Source organism: Mirounga angustirostris, unplaced genomic scaffold (assembly GCF_029215605.1).
Source record: "Mirounga angustirostris isolate CCGP_5_RB_7025 unplaced genomic scaffold, mMirAng1.0.hap1 SCAF_6, whole genome shotgun sequence".
NCBI classification, from domain to species: domain Eukaryota; kingdom Metazoa; phylum Chordata; class Mammalia; order Carnivora; family Phocidae; genus Mirounga; species Mirounga angustirostris.
The window spans coordinates 153565208-153583688 of NW_026991714.1; the positions used below are offsets into that span (position 1 = coordinate 153565208).

At 55.3% G+C, this 18481-nt stretch overlaps 2 protein-coding genes across 4 annotated transcripts; one reads left to right on the top strand and one right to left on the bottom strand.

Moving 5' to 3' along the window:
* Nucleotides 1-1586: 1586 nt before the first annotated feature.
* Nucleotides 1587-14150, bottom strand: BNIP3 (BCL2 interacting protein 3). 3 transcript variants are annotated; one of them, XM_064595476.1, is made up of 8 exons: nt 13937-14149; nt 11634-11754; nt 11176-11477; nt 6262-6412; nt 5685-5769; nt 4077-4183; nt 3857-4006; nt 1587-2409 (listed from the first exon to the last, which is right to left on the bottom strand). In XM_064595476.1, the coding sequence occupies exons 3-8, from the start codon at nt 11186-11188 to the stop codon at nt 2364-2366; spliced, it is 552 nt and encodes a 183-aa protein (XP_064451546.1). In that variant the 5' UTR covers nt 11189-11477; nt 11634-11754; nt 13937-14149; the 3' UTR covers nt 1587-2363. The 3 variants fall into 3 exon arrangements, with proteins under 3 accessions (XP_064451546.1, XP_064451547.1, XP_064451545.1); XM_064595477.1 differs by lacking the exon at nt 11634-11754; XM_064595475.1 differs by lacking the exons at nt 11176-11477; nt 11634-11754 and having other exon boundaries at nt 13937-14150.
* LOC135364824 (uncharacterized) lies at nt 13981-17608 on the top strand. The gene is made up of 2 exons (XM_064595550.1): nt 13981-14023; nt 14419-17608. Exons 1-2 carry the CDS (start codon nt 13981-13983, stop codon nt 15873-15875), a joined length of 1500 nt encoding a protein of 499 aa, XP_064451620.1. The 3' UTR covers nt 15876-17608.
* Nucleotides 17609-18481: the final 873 nt, after the last annotated feature.

The following is an 18481-nucleotide window of genomic DNA, read 5'->3' on the forward strand; positions in this document are numbered from 1 at the left end:
ATCATGAAAAAGGCACACGCCTTCCTTCTCCTGCCTACTTCCCACGCCCCCTAGCTGCCACCCCCCACCCCTGGCGGCAGCCAGTCTCCCACATTCCTGTATTCGGGGTTTCTTTTTCCACAAGTGAGCAGTTGTGTTCTTTGGCTCTTTTTTGCAGTGATAGCACACCATGTATATTCTTTTTTCAAATACTTTATTTTGTTCACCAGTCTGCAGTTTGGGCAGCTCGCCTGATACTGGAAAGCCCATACGGAAGCTGGACCACCCTCCCCAGGTAGGCCTCTCCCCTCGGCACTAGGAATCCCTAGTACATGCAGCGGGCGGAGCAGGCCAGTCCTGGGGAGGAACGGATGGGAAGACCGACCAATCAGAAACGTGGTGGCCACTCTAAGCTGCCTGCCACCAACTCCAGGTCCTGTCTGTTGGGAAACCAGTACACCCCAGAAATCCCCAGCCGTCTGTTGAGCCCTCGTGGTCGTTTTAAGCCGCACTGGGCTCCAGCAAGGGAGCGCCACGGTGCAGTCACCACCCGCCTGCACACGGGACCACACTGCTTGCAGGTGTCTCCAACTCGACCCACGTTTATCTTCAGGGTAGATCCCTACAAGTGTGTCCTCGGTGAGAAGGAACAGCAGGTGGTTTTCCAGGTGATGCCTGATTTTCCTCCGGAGCCCCACCAGAGTCTGCAAGTGTCTGGATCAGGAAGCTGCATTCAGAAGCGCAACTACATGTTTTACGTCATTTACCATAATCCAAACATGTAAACCTGCTATTCCGTGAATACAGTGAAAAGTACAAAGGGCTATTATCCTACCCAAAAGGAAGACCACCACACACAGAGATCCATGCAAATACAGCACTTGAAAGAGTCAAATGTCCGTCTCCATGCTGAGTGTGAGGGGGGGGCCTCTAGAAAGCCCAGGTCTCTCACAGAAGAGCACTTTCCTAACAGTTCTGGAGGACTTCCAGCCAGTTCTGCTCAGTTCAGTGCTCACTAATGCCACCAAGAGGGGGACAAAGGAACTGCCTTGCAGAGGGCCCCAAATTGCCCAGGCGATGGTTCAGAAGGCACAGGGTAGTCCCTATGCGTGAGGGGTGCAGATCCCAAAGACGCCGGACCTGGCTCGGCCGTGCACCCCACCGTCGGGGCCCTTGGGACAGAAGCAGCAAAGGAACGAGCCCCTTTGTTTCTGACAATAGGCAAATCCATCTACTGCAAGTCACAAGGGATTAGCTTGACCACAGCATGTCCACATGACTTGGATCTTTATCTTTTCTAGAGAGGTTACATGAATTCCGATGCCGTTCAACCAGCTTTCTCCCAATAAGGCAGCTATCTGCTGCTAGGTCCAGAGTAATCATTTAAATATAAATGGAAATTTTAAAAACTTAGAATGTTATTTTAACACAACTGAATGAGGATGGAAACGTTAACAGATAACACAACGGGGTACACACAGGATGTCCAAGAGGCAGGCTTTAAAATATGCTGTCCAATAGGTAATGGTGACAACGAGGCCGACGCCTGGTTTAATCAAAAAGATTTTTGACATTTCATTTAAACCATCTGTGACTACAGTCATCTCTGAAGGATTTGGCAAAGATTTATTTTTTTCTATTTCCAGTCTTTGGAAGTAGACACAGGTTTGCTTAGAATGAAGCTGATTCTAAGAGCACAAAAACCGAACACAAAAAGTAGGACTAAGTTCAGCAATCCAGAGAGCTAAGAGAGGAAAGATACTTAGCAGGTGCCCAGGACAGAAGACCACCTGCCCGGGCAGCTGTTAACACCCTGCAGGGCCCGCGGCTTCGTGCTGGAGCAGGACTGAGTCTGCATCTGCCCCTCGGATTCCGCCGCGTGACCGACTGCAGAGCTAAGCGTGATCTTCAGTGATGACGACCTGCATCCGCTTAAACACAGTATTTCCTGGGACAGTGTGTAAGGCCACGAATAATTCATCTGGGGTAAACCCCTTATGTAGTCTTTTCAAATATAAAGTATTTTAAACTGAATAACTGGTTACAGATAATTTTTGTTAAAATACTACATGTCATATCTAGTGTTAAAATTATTTATACTTCGATATTTATAATATCCAAATTTTACTACCAAATTATTACAGTAGATGTTAATCAGTAGGACATGCTTATTAATTGATCCCATAGGTAGGACTACAAGTTGGCATGGTTTTTTTAACTCTTCTTCCGTTCTACTCAATTAGGGACGCAGCATTTACAGAACAGACAGACCAGACCCATCAAGTGGCGCAGCTGCCCCAGCCTGAGGCAGCTCCTCGCCCCGCGCCGCCTCCAGCTCCGACAGAAACCCCGCTGCAGGGCGAGAGCCGGCTTCCAACGCTTCATCAAAAGGTGCTGGTGGAAGTTGTCAGACGCCTTCCGATGTAGATCCTTCACAGAAAAAGCAATCAGCAGTTAGCAGAGACAGGGCCGCTCGGGCTTGGTTAGAGCTTCTGTGGTTGGGACTGGCTACCTTCGACCCGCTTTTAAGAACTCTGTGACAAATCTATCAAGTGCTTCATGATTTGTCATTATGTATTTTATAATCTAATTCCGAAAAACCCCAACTGTGCTCCATACCCATACAGAGGCGGCCACCAACCACCACAAATGCTCACAAGACACAGCCTGACTCTGCGTTCATGCAGTGACACGCTGCTGGGGAGCCGGCCACGGGGCACCACCACCCACCTCACCAAGGCCTTGGCGGAGTAACAAAGCCCTGCCCTCGGGCAGAAAAGAGCCCACAAATCCTGCTGGGGTGGACTTCATTCCAACCACCACAGGCAGCCCTGACGGGTCCGGGCCACCAGCAAGCTCCGAGTCTGGCAGGGAAAGGCAGGGACGCTAGGTGGGAGCGGGCTGCAGAAATTTACCCTGAAATGAAGGCCCAAGCCAGGTACTGAACCTGCACCAGGCCCTGCTCCCACGGAACCTAACTTGCTAGTTCTGGAAAAAATTCCAAGCCCGGCTGAGACACATGGGCCAGAATAAAGCTGGTGACTCCGAGCAGGAAAGGGGACAGGGTCTGGCCCAGGACCGTGGAGGACTTTCACATTGGACACTGACGTCCAGGAGCCTCTGGCCCATTGGGAAGCCACATCCCAGGCACAGTTCCCAGAACGAGGGTCTGAAGCTCCAAGACTCCGAGGTGGGGGGCAGGGAAGGCAGCCTTGCGCTCACTTCCCACAGGGCTGGTGGGCCAGGAGGAACCTTGCAAGACCAGGAAGCGCCCACCTGCCCTACAACTTTGAACAGCCCCATTCACGGGATCTGGGAAAATGGGGGGCTGTCTCCTCCTGCTTCCCTCGGGGCCCTGGAGGCCAGCCTCCGTCAGATGCCCGTGAAGACAATCCGGTCTGTCCGGCAAGCTGCACGCACACAACACCGTGGCACACCATGACACACCACGACAGAGGCTGCGGGAAGCCCGGCCCACGGTACGAGATGCCAGAGACACATGGGGCTCGCTTCCCTGCGACTGGAACGGGGCTGCACTGTGGGAGGTGTGGCGGGTCCCCGAGCCCAGCCAGCTGCAGCGGGAGGGACAGTTTAGAGCATCCGTCCACAGGGTGAGAACGGAAGGAGTGAGCCTGGGGTCCGCGCCAACACGCGACGACCCAGACTGGAAGCCAGGCATCCAGGAAGCACCAGGCAGATGTGATCTCAGTGCGGCCAGCAAGGGGACCCGCGCCCTCCCAGGGTCTGGTCCACATTCTGGGCCTTGTCCACATGCTCACGTTACCCAAACTGACTTACGATCTGTAACTGAACAAGGGTTAACAAGTTCCCCGTACTCAGGACTATCGGGACGCAGGCCACGCGCGGCCTCACTCACCCCAACCCGATGGCCAGCAGGTGAGAGAGCAGCAGGGACGGGAGGAAGACTTTCAGGAACTCCGCGGAGAAGATGCCCCCCTTCTTCATGACGCTCGTGTTCCTCATGCTGAGCGTGGCCGTGCGCTTCGGGTGCTTGAACAGCAGCTCCCTAGGGAGGAAGACAAGCCAGTGAGCCGTCTGCTCGTCCAGGAAGCCCCCGCGCCACCGAAGACACTCACTTGGGGGGGATGTTTTCCGGCCGACTTGACCAATCCCAAATCCAGTCTGAGTTTTTCTTCAAGATGCTCTCGACTTCTTTCCTTCTCTCAATGTAATCTTCCTCAGACTACGACAGAACCGTGAACACTCAACACAGCCACGCCAAGCACCGCCCGTCCCCCCGCACACGCGTCACCAGGCCAGTGTGGCCTCCGCTCACGTCCCTGCTTCCCAGACAGACGCGGGGCTGCCGACACGGTCCCTTAAGGAAGCAGTGAGGACACGGCGTCCACACGCAGATGCTGACCGCGGGGAGGGCTTTCAGATTAGACGACAATCTGCAGACCCCATGCGTCTGTGGCTACAGGATTGGCAGCCAAAGCCACAGTCTTTGGAAAAGGACAATTTCGTGTTCAGTGGGAGGGAAAGAACCGAAAACTTACACACCTGTGTTTTCAAGCTACAACTAAAACGCGTTAAGACAACACGCTAATTATAGGGAACTTTAAAAAGGAGGATCACAGGTAGTTTTGTTTTGTTTTCATTTAAAAAACTGAACCAGGGGCACCTTGGTGGCTCAGTCAGTTAAGCGTCTGCCTTCGGCTCAGGTCATGATCCCGGGGTCCTGGGATCGAGCCCCGCGTCAGGCTCCCTGCTCCCTGGTCAGCGGGAAGCCTGCTTCTCCCTCTCCCACTCCCCCTGCTTGTCTTCCCTCTCTCGCTGTCTCTCTGTCAAATAAATAAAATCTTTAAAAAAAAAAACTAAACCAGATTATGTAATTCCTTTTGAAAATCAGCAAAAGCTACTCTAGAATGCAGTAGACAAAACCAACCAGCTGCCCTGCAGCTACCATCCGGGCCCCTGGAGGGCCTGGGTGGGAGGGAGGCCCAGAGGGATCCAGCGCATCAGTGGTACCAACCACAAGACCTCGCTTCCTACGCGGTTTTTAAATACGGGAAAGAAGTTGTCAACTGTTTGTGTTCTCATCATCACTGAAAACACCCAAAGGAAACCTGGCCCGTGCATCCCAACGTGCGCCGGTCCGGTGGTCCTGGGGGGGCCAGGGCCTCAGAGCCCAGCACCGGAGGGCCCCAGGTTCTCAGAGACAGGCCTCCCTGACAACAGAACGTAGCCCCGGCGTGTAAGACCCAGGAAGCATTTGAGCACATGGTAGGACGGTGGCCTCCGACTGAGTAAGTGGCCAGTCTGCTCCTAACACTGAGCCACGCAAGCGCCATTAGCAAGCCAGAGGCTCTGGCAGCCAAATGCGGCATGTCCACGCCACCCCCACACTTGGCAGAGCCCCCGAGGGGCTCCGTGCATCATGCCAGGCTCTCCAGAACCCACTCACCGCTGACCGCTAGCCAAGATGGAGACCGGCCACAAAGTGGCTCCCAGGGACCCTCCCCACCGGCCACGAGGGCCCGTCGGGCTGCAGGCCCCGCAACACGTGCTAAGCAGAGCCCGTACTTGCTGTGCTCAGCTCAGCGAGGCCTGCGGGGGGGATGCCCCCACCCCACAGCTTTAGAAAAAGCCAAGAGACCCCCGTACAAAAAACACACTTTTCCCTCCTCAGTCCCACCGGCCACGTTCACCATGTGGACAGACCGGCACCTGCCACAGCCCACCTGAGAGCTGTTTTTCTCTCCGATGCTGTGCGTGTCTATTTCCGAAGCTCGGGTCGTGTCTTGAGGGGTCTGTGAGCGAGGTGGGCTGGTAGGCACGCAGAAGGGAATGCGAGAAATCACGGGATGTTAACATGCTTTGTCATGAGAAGCGAAGGCCCCCCAGGCCCGGCTCCTCAGCAAGGAGGCACGGGCGCCAGCACCCACGTCTCCCCTCCCACCATCCCTGCTCCCCTTTGGCCAAGCCTGGCGGGCGGAGGGGAGCCAGTCCCGGGGGGTGGGGGGTGGACTCGGCAGGCCCTTCTCACCGGCTCTGAGCTCCGAGGCCCAGCCCGAGGGCACCTGACCTTTGCTTTCTGACTCAGCTGCACCGTCGTCTGCAGCTCACCAGGACGCGCCGGGGCAGAGGCACGGGGACTGGCTGCGCGCCACGTCCCCGCCAGCTTTTCCACACACCAGGCCCCATCCCTCCCACCGGAGGGCCAGGCTCCCGCAAACCGGGGGGGCGGGGGGGGCACTCTGGGATTTGGCCCGCATGCAGGATGAACCAGCACCAGAACAGATGTGCTTATTTACCCACCTGTCACAGTGAGAGCTCTTCGAGCTACTCCGTCCAGACTCATGCTGGGCATCCAGCAGTATTTTTTCCAGGTCACCGTTATAAATAGAAACAGAGGCTGGAACGCTGCTCCCGTTCCCGTTATTGCTGAAGTGCAATTCCACCCAGGAGCCTGATGGAGACACAGAAGGGCACCGTTGGGATTTTCTGCCCACTGCGGAGCCTAGTCCTGACAGACCACCAGCCCGCCCTTCCATGTCTAAGAAGCGCCGGGGACACACAACAGGCCGACTCCTTGAAACTTGCCAAAACACACCCCTGGCGCCCATCTCCGGCAGGTGCATCCCAGTGGCTGGCCTGGCCTCACCCTCCCAGGGACCCGAGGCCGGCCCCTGGCACCCAGACACTCCTCTGCGGGTCTCCTGCCATTCCTGGACACCAGACAGGTGGTGCCTGGTAACCTGCTGGGCCAGCAGAGTCCAACAGACCACAATGCTTTTCTCCCACTCAACTTCTAGAAGAAAAAGGGCATCAACAAGAGCTTAAGAGATTTAAGGTTTTTTTAAAGGTTTATACTATCTCTTATCCACTTATTTCCACACCAGCGTCACATTCTGATCCTGAGGCCCCACAAAACTCGTCTCTGCTATTCTGTATTTACTTCCCTCCGAAGCCAGAAGAACACACTCTGCCTAGAACAAAGGTAATTTCTCACTGACCGTGACTGACCGGAACAAGCCATCCCCCACGTATTCAATTAGCCACATCTTCACAGGAAGAAGTCAGCCTTCTTACTTGAACTAAAAATTGACAATTGCTATCCATCCCAAACTGCTTCTACCCAGATTTTGTGGATTCAGAGAGCTGTCTTGGCACCAGATCATCTGCTTACCAAAATAGAACCTAGCACCTACCGCCCCCGACCCACCACCACGCCCCCCAAGTGAAGCCTGCGTCTTCAGCGAGGCTGCTCTCTGGCTAGCCCACCGCTGGACCTCAAACACTGCCCTGGGCGCGCCGTGCTGCACGGCGGAAGCCTGCTTGCTAGGAGAGGGACCCCCCCTCACACACACGTCAGCACCCCAGTCAGGGGCCCGGCAAGGACTGGTTGGGGAGCAGCAGCCGCCGGCTGTGCCTGCGTCTGGGGAGGCCGACAGGTGGGAGGCTCAGGAACAGTCCGGCCCGTCCCGAAGGGTGGATGCGACCCTACACGCAGACATCCCGAGCACACTGCCAGCAGCAGGCTTGGCACAGCTGGGGGGGGTGGGATCCAACCGCAACGCCCGATGGGGCTGGACTTGGGGGCCCACCAAGTGCTCGTGGACGAGCACACCGCGTGTTGGGGCTGCGGCCCAGCATGCACCGGACGGCTCCGCCACCAGCTGTCCGTCTGTTAGGTACGTGGCAGCAACCACTGGTGCTTCTGACTGCTGGTAGGTTTTTTTAAGGCTGATTTATTTGCAAGACAGAGACAGCGTGCACCCGGAGGGACGCTGACCATGACCTGAGCTGAAACCAAGAGTCAGACGCCTAGCCAAGTGGGCCACCCCGGCGCCCCCATAACTGCTCATGTTTCATGGTGGCCACACTCTCGTTTCTGTCAACAGACCCAGGAGCAGGACTGCAGCCAAAAATAGTAGCACGTGTAGATTCAGTGGTATTAGGAAAGGCCTGCCCTCTGACACAGCTGAACCAAGGTATGGTCCTCCCAATAAACCCGTCTTTAAATTTAGCCATTCTGTGACGGTGTCTTGTGTGGTTTACTTTACATTTCTCTGAGTTCCAATGGAACTGGCCATCTTTTCCTATGTTTACTGACCATTTGGACAGCATCTTTTTAAATTAGCTGTTCAAGGGGCGCCTGGGTGGCTCAGTCGGTTGAGCGTCCACTCTTGGTTCGGGCTCAGGTCATAATCTCAGGGTCCTTAGATCGAGCCCTGTGTCAGGCTCCATGCTCAGCGGAGAGTCTCCCTGAGATTCTCGCTCTCACTCTGCCCCTCCACGCACTCTCTGAAAGAACTAATAAATTAGCTGTTCAAAAATCTCTTACTCTTTCTGTAGGAGTTCAATATTCAAGACACAAGCCTTTCTTCGTCTGAACATGCTGCAAGTAACTTTCCCTGTGGCTTGCCTTTTCAGGTTTAAGGTCATGTTCTAATAGAAGTCTTCGATTTTAATTCACAGTTTCTATTTCTTCCTACTCTGTAGCCATGGAGACCTGTCTGGTGGGGACCCTCACGCAGATCTGGGTTTAATGAGCCTGGGTTCAGTCTGTGCACGTGGTCCCAAACGGGTGAGGTTTTCCCTGCTGACAGCCAGCTGCCCGCGCTCACTGACCAGACTGCCCTTACCCGCCCCCGTGCCGTGCACTTCCTGTCAGTAATCAAGCTGGCGACGTGTGCAGGTCTGTTTCCGAGCACAAGACAGACAGTTTCTGTTTTTGTCACAGGTCTATGTATTTCCAGCTCCATCTGTTAGAGGCCACTCTGGTGGCCTACGGCGGGACGGGCAGGGGGAAGGCGGCCTATACGGACAGAAATGCAGAGACCAGAGACATGCAATGAGCCATGTTCGTAGCTAACTGTCTTACAACTATCGTGACCCAGAACTGCCCCTCTGCAGACACCAGCACGGCCCTGCACACCACCACGCGATCTCCAACACTGTGCGGGCAGCAGGGACGGAGCCCCCCACTCCGCTCCACCACGTGGACCGAAGCACCAGCAGGCCTCCAGCTTCCCAGCACGCCAAGCGGGCATCTCTTCAGTCCTGACCTGCCCTCGGTTGTTGCTTGCATAGGTCACCATCAGAAAAAAGCAAATCAAAGACCCTGTCCCTCAGCTTCCCTCAGCCTCCCAGTTAGCTAACAAAACGATCACACAAGCTCTCTGGTTAGCACAAGACTTCTCTCCTTCGTCTCAAGTGCTTCACGCTGGCCCGGCCCGCACGAGGAGGCCCGGGCTGCACCCCCGCGGCACGCAGCGGCTGCAGGGGCCTCAGGCGTCCCACACCCCGGCGTCCCTGACACGGCGCCCGGCTCTCCACCACCACCCACCACCTCCGGTGCCACCCGACCCCGAGGCATCATGATGAAAGCTCTGGCGCGGAGTCCGGGGCCACTGGGCCAGCTAGACCAGCTCGGCACGGTTCCATCCTCCTAGGCTCCACCTGTCACCCAGACGCCGGGCCTGGCTCCACTTGTGACACGCAATGGGGGGGCGTCGTGCAGGGGTTCAGTCCCCCCAGCACCCAAGCCGGAGCGGGTCCGCACACGCAGTCCCAGCGCACGGCAGCTCTCGAGCAGCTGACGCGGGCTGTCCGGGCCCCTCACGCTCCCGCTGCAGACCACCCGTCAGGGGCCCGACGACACCTGGCCGGGGCGGTAACTCCCTAGGACGACTCACAGAACTCAGGAGGGCACTTTACGTCCACCTACCCATTACCAGACAGAATACGACTCAGGAAGAGCCCACTGGGGAAGCCCCGCAGGACCGGCTGAGGAAGGGGGCTCGTTCAACGCAACTGACCCTTGCTGTGGGAAGGTTTTCTAGCCCATCTCCAGCCCCTCCCATCCCTTGAGGGGGCTGTCCGCCCTCTTACCCCACCCCCCAAGTCACCTCACTACCAGACACCGTGTTCCAAAGGGGCCCCTCACAAAAGGGGCTCTTGATCAATAACCCACTAGTATCACTCAAGAAATTCCAAGGGTTTTTGGAGCTCTGTGCCAAGAAGAAGGGAAAAAGATCACATACAAACATTTTTTTTAAGCAGATGTAACTGGAACACCTAGGGGCTCAGTCAGTGTGTGTAACTCTTGATCTCGGGGTTGTTGAGGTCACACTTCGTGTTGGGTGTAAAGATTACTTACAAATAAAATCTTCAAAAAAATTTAAAAATAAACATATAATTAACATGTAACACTATGAGATGCAGGTACGTATTTTCTGTTACATCACAAGGGCCAACTTAAGACTCCAATGAGACAAATTCATGTTTTTTAAAAATCACATCCTAAAAAGCCCTAAGCATCCTGAGAAAGTAAAAAATCCCATTCTGGACTGTCTATAGCTTTGAGTCCAAAAGCTGTATTCCAAGAATGATTTACCAGAACGAGTGTTTTATTATTAACCTGCAACAACTGAGCAGGAAGCGTACTTCCTGGCAAGGGAACACAGGGCTGGCTATTCCTCCAACTACATCACGCGAGCGTTAAAATCACTCATCTTTTTAAGCAATAAAGGTGGGGATTAAGGTGGCTTTGTGACCTCAGAAAGCTTCCTCAGAATCACAACTTATCAAGTAACTTGGTATAATCAAAGAAATAGACCGTGGTGTTACAGACCCAAGGCAAGCCCTCCTTCCTAACTTCACGTCCCTCTCCATGTCTCCCCCCCCACAGAGCAAGGCCACGTCCCATCTCTCCACAAGTTAGACATGAAGTGCCCAGCACAGCTCCTGCCTCCCCTGTGACAGAGGACAGCGACTTCCCTGGCCCCAGCGCCTGCTCCACATCCAGGCAAGTGTTTGTCTCCAGCCCCACAAGGAAGGCCACAACCCACTGCGTGGCCCTGGCGGGTGTGGAGAAGGCCCGCCCAGCGCTCTGAAAATTCTGGTCTGGAATGCTGATGCAGAATCCCAGCCCGTGGATGTTTTGAAAAAGTTGTAATGGCGATGTTGGGCAGCCAGGGTGGGAGAGAGCACTGATGAGGGGAGCGGCAGGCATCCCAAGAAACTTCCAGACAGCAGGATGAAAGTCAACAGAGGGGTGCTGGTTCCGGAGCGGGCTTCTTCCCTGGGAGAGGTGGGTTTTATTTACAAAATTGCAGGTGCTAAAAGCTTTCTATAAACACAATCGTTATTTATAAGTAAATAAAACAGTGTTTTAGAAAATAATAACAAAAGCTTCTCAAGTTAGGTGAGACAGGAACAAGAGACCTGATGAACCCATAACTTTGAACTTCAGTGTCGAAACGGGGTGGAGCACTCAGGACCCCGGTTCCCAACGGGGTGGTTTTTCCTCCACCGGTGGTTCGGGAGGTGCACCAGGCCCCGGCCGTCGGAGATGTTGTCATTCAGGCTCCCAGCATCCCACTGGCCCTTCATCGTACAGGTCGCCTCCCCTCCTTTCCACTTAGCCTCTGGGCCGCACAGTGACCATCTGTGAGATGTGAGGGTTGGTCTAGGATCTAGGTGGCTGAAACCCCTTCACTGTCCAACTTCTCGATCCTCCAGTTTCCCTTCAAAAGAAATTCAGTTTTTCTCTTCAGACACCTCTGCCCACGGTGGGCTGCCTGCGACAACCAAACCGTGGGGCTGGCTGCAGAGAAAGCATGGAGGGGAGGGGGCGGTCTCGAAGCAAAGCGGCGGGCACCTTACTGAAGGCTGGCACTCACGAGCAGCTCAGCTTCATGCTCAGGGGTCCCGCGGGAAGTCAGTGGTGCAAGCCCCTCCCTGTGATACGGACACCATCGGCACACAGCTCCCTCTCCCACCCGGACCGAGGCAGGTGTAGGTCTAAGGGGGATAGAAAAGCACACACAGTATCCTGCTAGACAACAGCTCAAACAGAATGGACCAGGGGGCAAAAAGAGACCAGTTCTGCTCTTGCCTCCTCAGGGAGGATGTTGTCTGCAGGCTGGGCTCACCCGGGCTTGGTCAGTACTTGGTTCAAATATAAACAAGAGGTAATCAAATCAGGACAGACGGGACAAGCACTGCCTCAGCCAGGAACCAGGCCCGGATTCACATTTCTCAGGGCAGCTGTGCGGCCCCACGTGGGGTGACGCAAGCGACTCCACCCACGAGGGCTGGGGCCGAGCTAGTGCCCTGCAGCACGTACACTCCAGAAGGGCCCAGAGGAGCCTCCACGCGAATTTCCACTCAGTATGTAACCATCTTTTTATAGAATAGGCAAAACACAGGAACAAATCTTTTAACTCAGAAGCTGGCAATTTTGTATGGCCAATGACTCAGCAGTTTGGGGTCAGTCAAGGAACGGAGATCTGAGCCCCCCTCAGGAGGACTCAGAACCACTGCAGAGACTAAATCCCAGGCTGTGAGTAAGATACAGTGCTGGGGAAGTAGCTTGATAATTAGAAAAAGGACGATCCCAAGGCAAAGAGTCCATACAACTGTATCTTACGGAAGAGACAGAAAATTTAAACCCTTAATGTGTTCATCTGTTTCAAAGAAAATCAGTCGATGTAGAATTTTAAAGAGCTTACAGAACTTTTAAAAAGTGGTTGGTTACACACAGCATGAGACTATGTCTTGCCCAGTAAAATCATGGTAAGGAACAAGAAAGATAATCAGCAGCTCACTAGATGTTTCTGAATAGAAGGATTTAACAGTCCTAATGAGCTGAAAAATTCATTCCCAAATGTTTGAACAGCCCTCTCCAAAGCTTATTTACATGCTCCTTTTGCTTACTGAACTTCTGCTTCAGAGAATACAAAGGTCGTGGGTCAGCGGGCTTCTCCCGGGCCCTGGGGATCACTGCAAGGGGCCCGGAGAACAAGGCCTGGGTAGCGGCCCTCCTGAGGCAAGACCCCAAAGCTGCTGCCCACTTGGCTGTGCAAGTGAGCAGTGCGCTTACGGTCTGGGCCCTACGGTCTGGGCCCGGCTCTCTGAAATGCAAAGGAGGGTCTGCGGATCCACACACTGGCAGGCGCAGGACGGAGGGCAAGCGCCTGCTCAGGAGCCCTGCATGGACTGGGACGGTGTCCCTCTGCTTGTGTTTTCCTTAACCCACAAATCAATTTCCAGCTCTGTTTGGAATGACCGGCTAGTACAAGTGGAACCTGAACTTAAAAAAACAACACAAACCCTACTACCTGCCGGTACCATTTCTTAAGCTGCTTATCTTACACTGAAGAGGTGGGTGGGTGGACCTGAGCCCCGAACCACGAGCAACCCCCTTCATCCTTTCCTTCCTCCCAAGGATGGCCTAACGGTCCCCACGGACAGAATAATGGTTTAAATCGGAGAACCACACGATTCAACCTGAACCACCCTGGCTTCTCGCTAAAACCAACGCTGAAGTACCGGATAGGGAATAAAACACGGCCTTTCAGAAGCTATGCGGACACAGGGGGCTGGGACTTCAAGGCAGGACGGCCAGTCGCCGATCGGAATTGAGGCTTGTTGGTGGGATCCAACCTGCGTCCGGGCCCGCGAGCCACCCGCCCCGACCGAACCCCACAACTCGGGTCTGGCCCGCCAAGCCTCTGGCCCGCCAAGCCTCCGGCCCGCGAGCCCCCAGAGCGGGTCCTCCCCGCCAGCCCCGGCCCGCAGACGCCCAGCCCGCGAGCCCCCCGCCGCCCCCCGCCCCCGGCCCGCAAGCCCCCAGCCCGCGAGCCCCCGCCGCCCCCCGCCCGCGGCCCGCGAGCCCCCAGCCCGCGTCCTCCCCGCCAGCCCCCGGCCCGCAAGCCCCCAGAGCGGGTCCTCCCCGCCAGCCCCGGCCCGCAGACCCCCAGCCCGCGAGCCCCCCCCGCCCCCGGCCCGCAAGCCCCCGGCCCGCGAGCCCCCAGCCCGCGTCCTCCCCGCCAGCCCCCGGCCCGCCAGCCCCCGGCCCGCAAGCCCCCAGAGCGGGTCCTCCCCGCCAGCCCCGGCCCGCAGACCCCCAGCCCGCGAGCCCCCGCCGCCCCCCGCCCGCGGCCCGCGAGCCCACCCCACCCCGGCTCCCCCGCGGCCTCACCCTGCAAGTTTTCCTCCTGCAGCCCGGGGGCCCCGCTCTGCGACATGGCGCCAGAGGGACCGCGCTGCAGCAGCGGGTCGGGGCCGGGTGGGCCCTGGGAGGCGGGCAGGCCGCGACCGGAGCTCGAACGCTGGCCCAGCGGCGCAGGAGGCCTCAGACGACGGACTCGATCGACTGAGGCGCGTCGACGGGCGCACGACAGATAAGCGGCGGAAAAGCCGCGGCGGTGCCAATTGGCCGCGGGGCGGGGCCTGGGCGAGCGCGAGAACGCGGGGCGCGCGGGGCGCGTGCGGCGCGTGCGACGCGTGCGCGGGGCGGGCTAAGGGCTCGCCTACGGAGCGCAGCGCGCGTGCGCGGAACGGGACCTGCGGGCGGGGCGCGCGTGCGCAGGGCAGGCGCTGAGGACCAGGACGCGCGTGCGTGAGGCGGGGCTCTGCGTAGCGGGCGTGTGTGCGCAGGCGCGGGAAGGGGCGGGGACTGAGGCGGTGTGGTGGGCGCACTGAGCGGGGCGGGGTCGCAGGCGGGTAGCGGTCTGCGGAACCGGGATCTTGGCTCGCCTGACTGGCCACCCAAGGCGCTTCGGGACGGCGGATGCACTGAGTACCCGCCCCTCACCTGCAGAGACCACCCACCAATCCAGACCCACACCAGCAGAGACCACTCACCTGCAGAGACCACCCACCGGTCCAGACTCTCACCTGCAGAGACCACCCACCGATCCAGACCCTCACCTGCAGAGACCACCCACCGATCCAGACCCTCTCACCTGCAGAGACCACCCACCGATCCAGACCCTCTCACCTGCAGAGACCACTCACCTGCAGAGACCACCCACCAATCCAGACCCACACCAGCAGAGACCACTCACCTGCAGAGACCACCTACCGGTCCAGACTCTCACCTGCAGAGACCACCCACCGATCCAGACCCACACCAGCAGAGACCACCCACCAATCCAGACCCTCACCTGCAGAGACCACCCACCGATCCAGACCCTCACCTGCAGAGACCACCCACCGATCCAGACCCTCTCACCTGCAGAGACCACCCACCGATCCAGACCCTCACCTGCAGAGACCACCCACCGATCCAGACCCACACCAGCAGAGACCACCCACCGGTCCAGACCCTCACCTGCAGAGACCACCCACCGATCCAGACCCTCACCTGCAGAGACCACCCACCGATCCAGACCCTCTCACCTGCAGAGACCACCCACCGATCCAGACCCTCACCTGCAGAGACCACCCACCGATCCAGACCCACACCAGCAGAGACCACTCACCTGCAGAGACCACCCACCGGTCCAGACCCTCACCTGCAGAGACCACCCACCGGTCCAGACCCACACCAGCAGAGACCACTCACCTGCAGAGACCACCCACCGGTCCAGACTCTCACCTGCAGAGACCACCCACCGATCCAGACCCTCACCTGCAGAGACCACCCACCGATCCAGACCCTCTCACCTGCAGAGACCACCCACCGATCCAGACCCTCTCACCTGCAGAGACCACTCACCTGCAGAGACCACCCACCAATCCAGACCCACACCAGCAGAGACCACTCACCTGCAGAGACCACCTACCGGTCCAGACTCTCACCTGCAGAGACCACCCACCGATCCAGACCCACACCAGCAGAGACCACCCACCAATCCAGACCCTCACCTGCAGAGACCACCCACCGATCCAGACCCTCACCTGCAGAGACCACCCACCGATCCAGACCCTCTCACCTGCAGAGACCACCCACCGATCCAGACCCTCACCTGCAGAGACCACCCACCGATCCAGACCCACACCAGCAGAGACCACCCACCGGTCCAGACCCTCACCTGCAGAGACCACCCACCGATCCAGACCCTCACCGGAGTGGCCAGTCAGAGAGCCAGCCTGCTACAAGTCAGACTCCTAGGAAGTCAGCCCAGGATCTGTAGCAACTGGTCCAGGAAGCCACAGGGCAACCCCTGTGACTATGAGCCCCAACCTGCTCGGTCACTGAGGGCTTCCCCGCTTCCTGTCCCTGCTTCTGCCTCCAACTCAGGACCAACCAGAGAAAGCCAAAATGCTCCTTAGCCAGTCCTGAGGACCCCTGCTCTAGTTCCCCACCCCAACCTCCATCAGGACCCACCTGAGCTCCGTTCCCACGATGACATCTCTCACTCCCCTCCCTGCCTCTGGGTCTCTGCCACACACAAGTGCCGTGGGACCCCTGCTGCGGCTGCCGCTCTGTCTGCTCGTGGAGAGGCATTCATCTTTCTAGCTTTCTTTCCGGATGCAGCGGTGCTGGCCCTTCCTTCAGTTTGACTTCTCATTTATTCAACAAGTACCACCTATCGCAGCAGTGCTGTGGTTGAGTAGGGCAAGGGAACAAACAAAACAGCCTCCCCACAGGGACACAGATTGCAAAGCCCCTCAGGTCAGGTTCCCACCCCACACCTGTCCTCCTGGTGCGTCCCTCAGCTCCTCAGGCCCCCTGCCTGAGAAACTTCCCCAGAACAAGCTGCCAGTCCTGTCTTCCGACCCACAAATAGAGCATGCTGCACCCTTATTTAGGTGTTTTCTCTTGGTGAAGTTTCGTAGTTTTCAGCATGCAAGGCTTGCCCATCTTTTGTCGCAATTATCCCTAAATATTCATGTTTAATGTTATTATAATTGCTATTAAATTTCATTTGATTGCTTATTGCTAGTATAGAAATATGACCATTTTTGTGTATTGCACAAAATTGCACATCCTGCAGTCTCACCAAAACTTACACATTTTTTTAAATAAGCCTTCTGAACTCTCAATAGGCAATTACCAGGAAATGTTTAAGGAAACATGTTTCTTCCTGCAACCTGGTTTTCCCTCTCCATGTGGGACCTTCTAGCAAGTGCCATCGCTTGGAGAACCCCCCCCCATGAGAGCGGCCAGAGGAGCCCCAAAGTGGAGTCGAGGGTCCAAGAAAAGCGCAATGGGAAAGGGACTCAGTGATGTGAAGATCTGTGCACCTGACCCCTGCTCTCACCTTCCCTTTCCCAGAAACAGGGCTGTTTTTAAGGCAGTGGTCAAGAATTGTGAAAAATAACCTTCCACACTTAAAGTGGATGTTTAACTTCATTATAAATGTAAGCGGTTGCAAAGGATATTATTTCTGGCATACCGTCATTATTATTGTTTTAATCAAAGTTGCTTGTGTTCAGTTTGCAGGGCTTCCGGAAAAAGGGCAGTTTTTATTCTGAAATGATTCTAAGTCAGAAAGGTGAGAAAACAATGTTCAGAATTGTAGCCAGGCGGCGGAGGATGCCTGAGGAAATCAGTCCAGTTTACGATGAACAACGTTAGGAGCAAATTTCTACAATCTATAATCACCCTCATTTTTACCAGAGATATTCCAATTGACATTAATTTGTTGACAAAGTAAGTTTAGTTTTGAGGAAACCTGACCTGATTATTGACGTAAGTGCAGCAAGAATAGCGATCCGTAACCAAATTTCCACCTGTGTCCTGTTACAAAGGGAACAGATTCTTGGTGAACTTATGCACATAAATAGGCTCGCTGAGTTCCTGAACTCTGGAGGGTGCAGGTGCGGAGAAAAGGTAAATGTTTCATTGTTCACAAAGGAATATGTTATCAACTTGCTCTAAGTCGGCTGAAGATAAAAAGTTGTCTTAAGTCTGGAAAAACAAAACACTTTTTAAAAGTCAGCAAAAAGTCATAAAAATTAGAATGGTCCTCCTTAGTTCATTCAGTCCCAGGTAATTGATTCTTGTTCTGCTTAGATACAGTTTTTTCACTAGTTCTGGAAATTTTTACCCAGCTCAGTTTTATGATCTTCATGTTATTAGAAACCTGTACTCACTGAAGATGAAACAGGGTTGCAGGAGGCTTTTATAAAAACATCTGAGTAAAAGTAGGGATGACAGAGAGGCGTACAAATGCCCTTGATTACAGATCTGATGAGAGCTCAGAACAACACAATGAAGAAATTTGGTTATTTCTGTGACACACAACACTTCAAGATAATAACATCCCAGGACATCAGACTTCCGAGAGTTTCATACAATTTTTAAAACACTTGTTTTAACGACATATCTACATAAATACATTCTCAGGGTGTCTAATATCACCTGTTCAACGATACTTCCATGTATTTTAACATACGAATATGCCTGATTAGCTTAATTTCTCAAAAAATCTTTTAAATGTTCCAGGAGCTCTCTGGAAGATTTCAGTTAGATTGGAGTCAAAATACTTTATTTCATTTTTTAAGAACTATATTGGGTTGTGACTTTATATTTTTAAAGATTTTATGTATTTATTTGAGAGAGAACGCACGCGCACAAACAGCGGGGCAGGTGGGGGGGAAGCAGGGAGCCTGCCATGGGGCTTGATCCCAGGACCCCAAGATCATGACCTGAGCCGAAGGCAGACGCTTCACCTCTTCACCGCCTGAACCACTCAGGTGCCCCTATGTATTTATTTTAAGTAAGCACCCCCCACCCAGGCTCAATCCCACAGCCCTGAGATCAAGAGTCACATGCTCTCCCAACTGAGCCAGC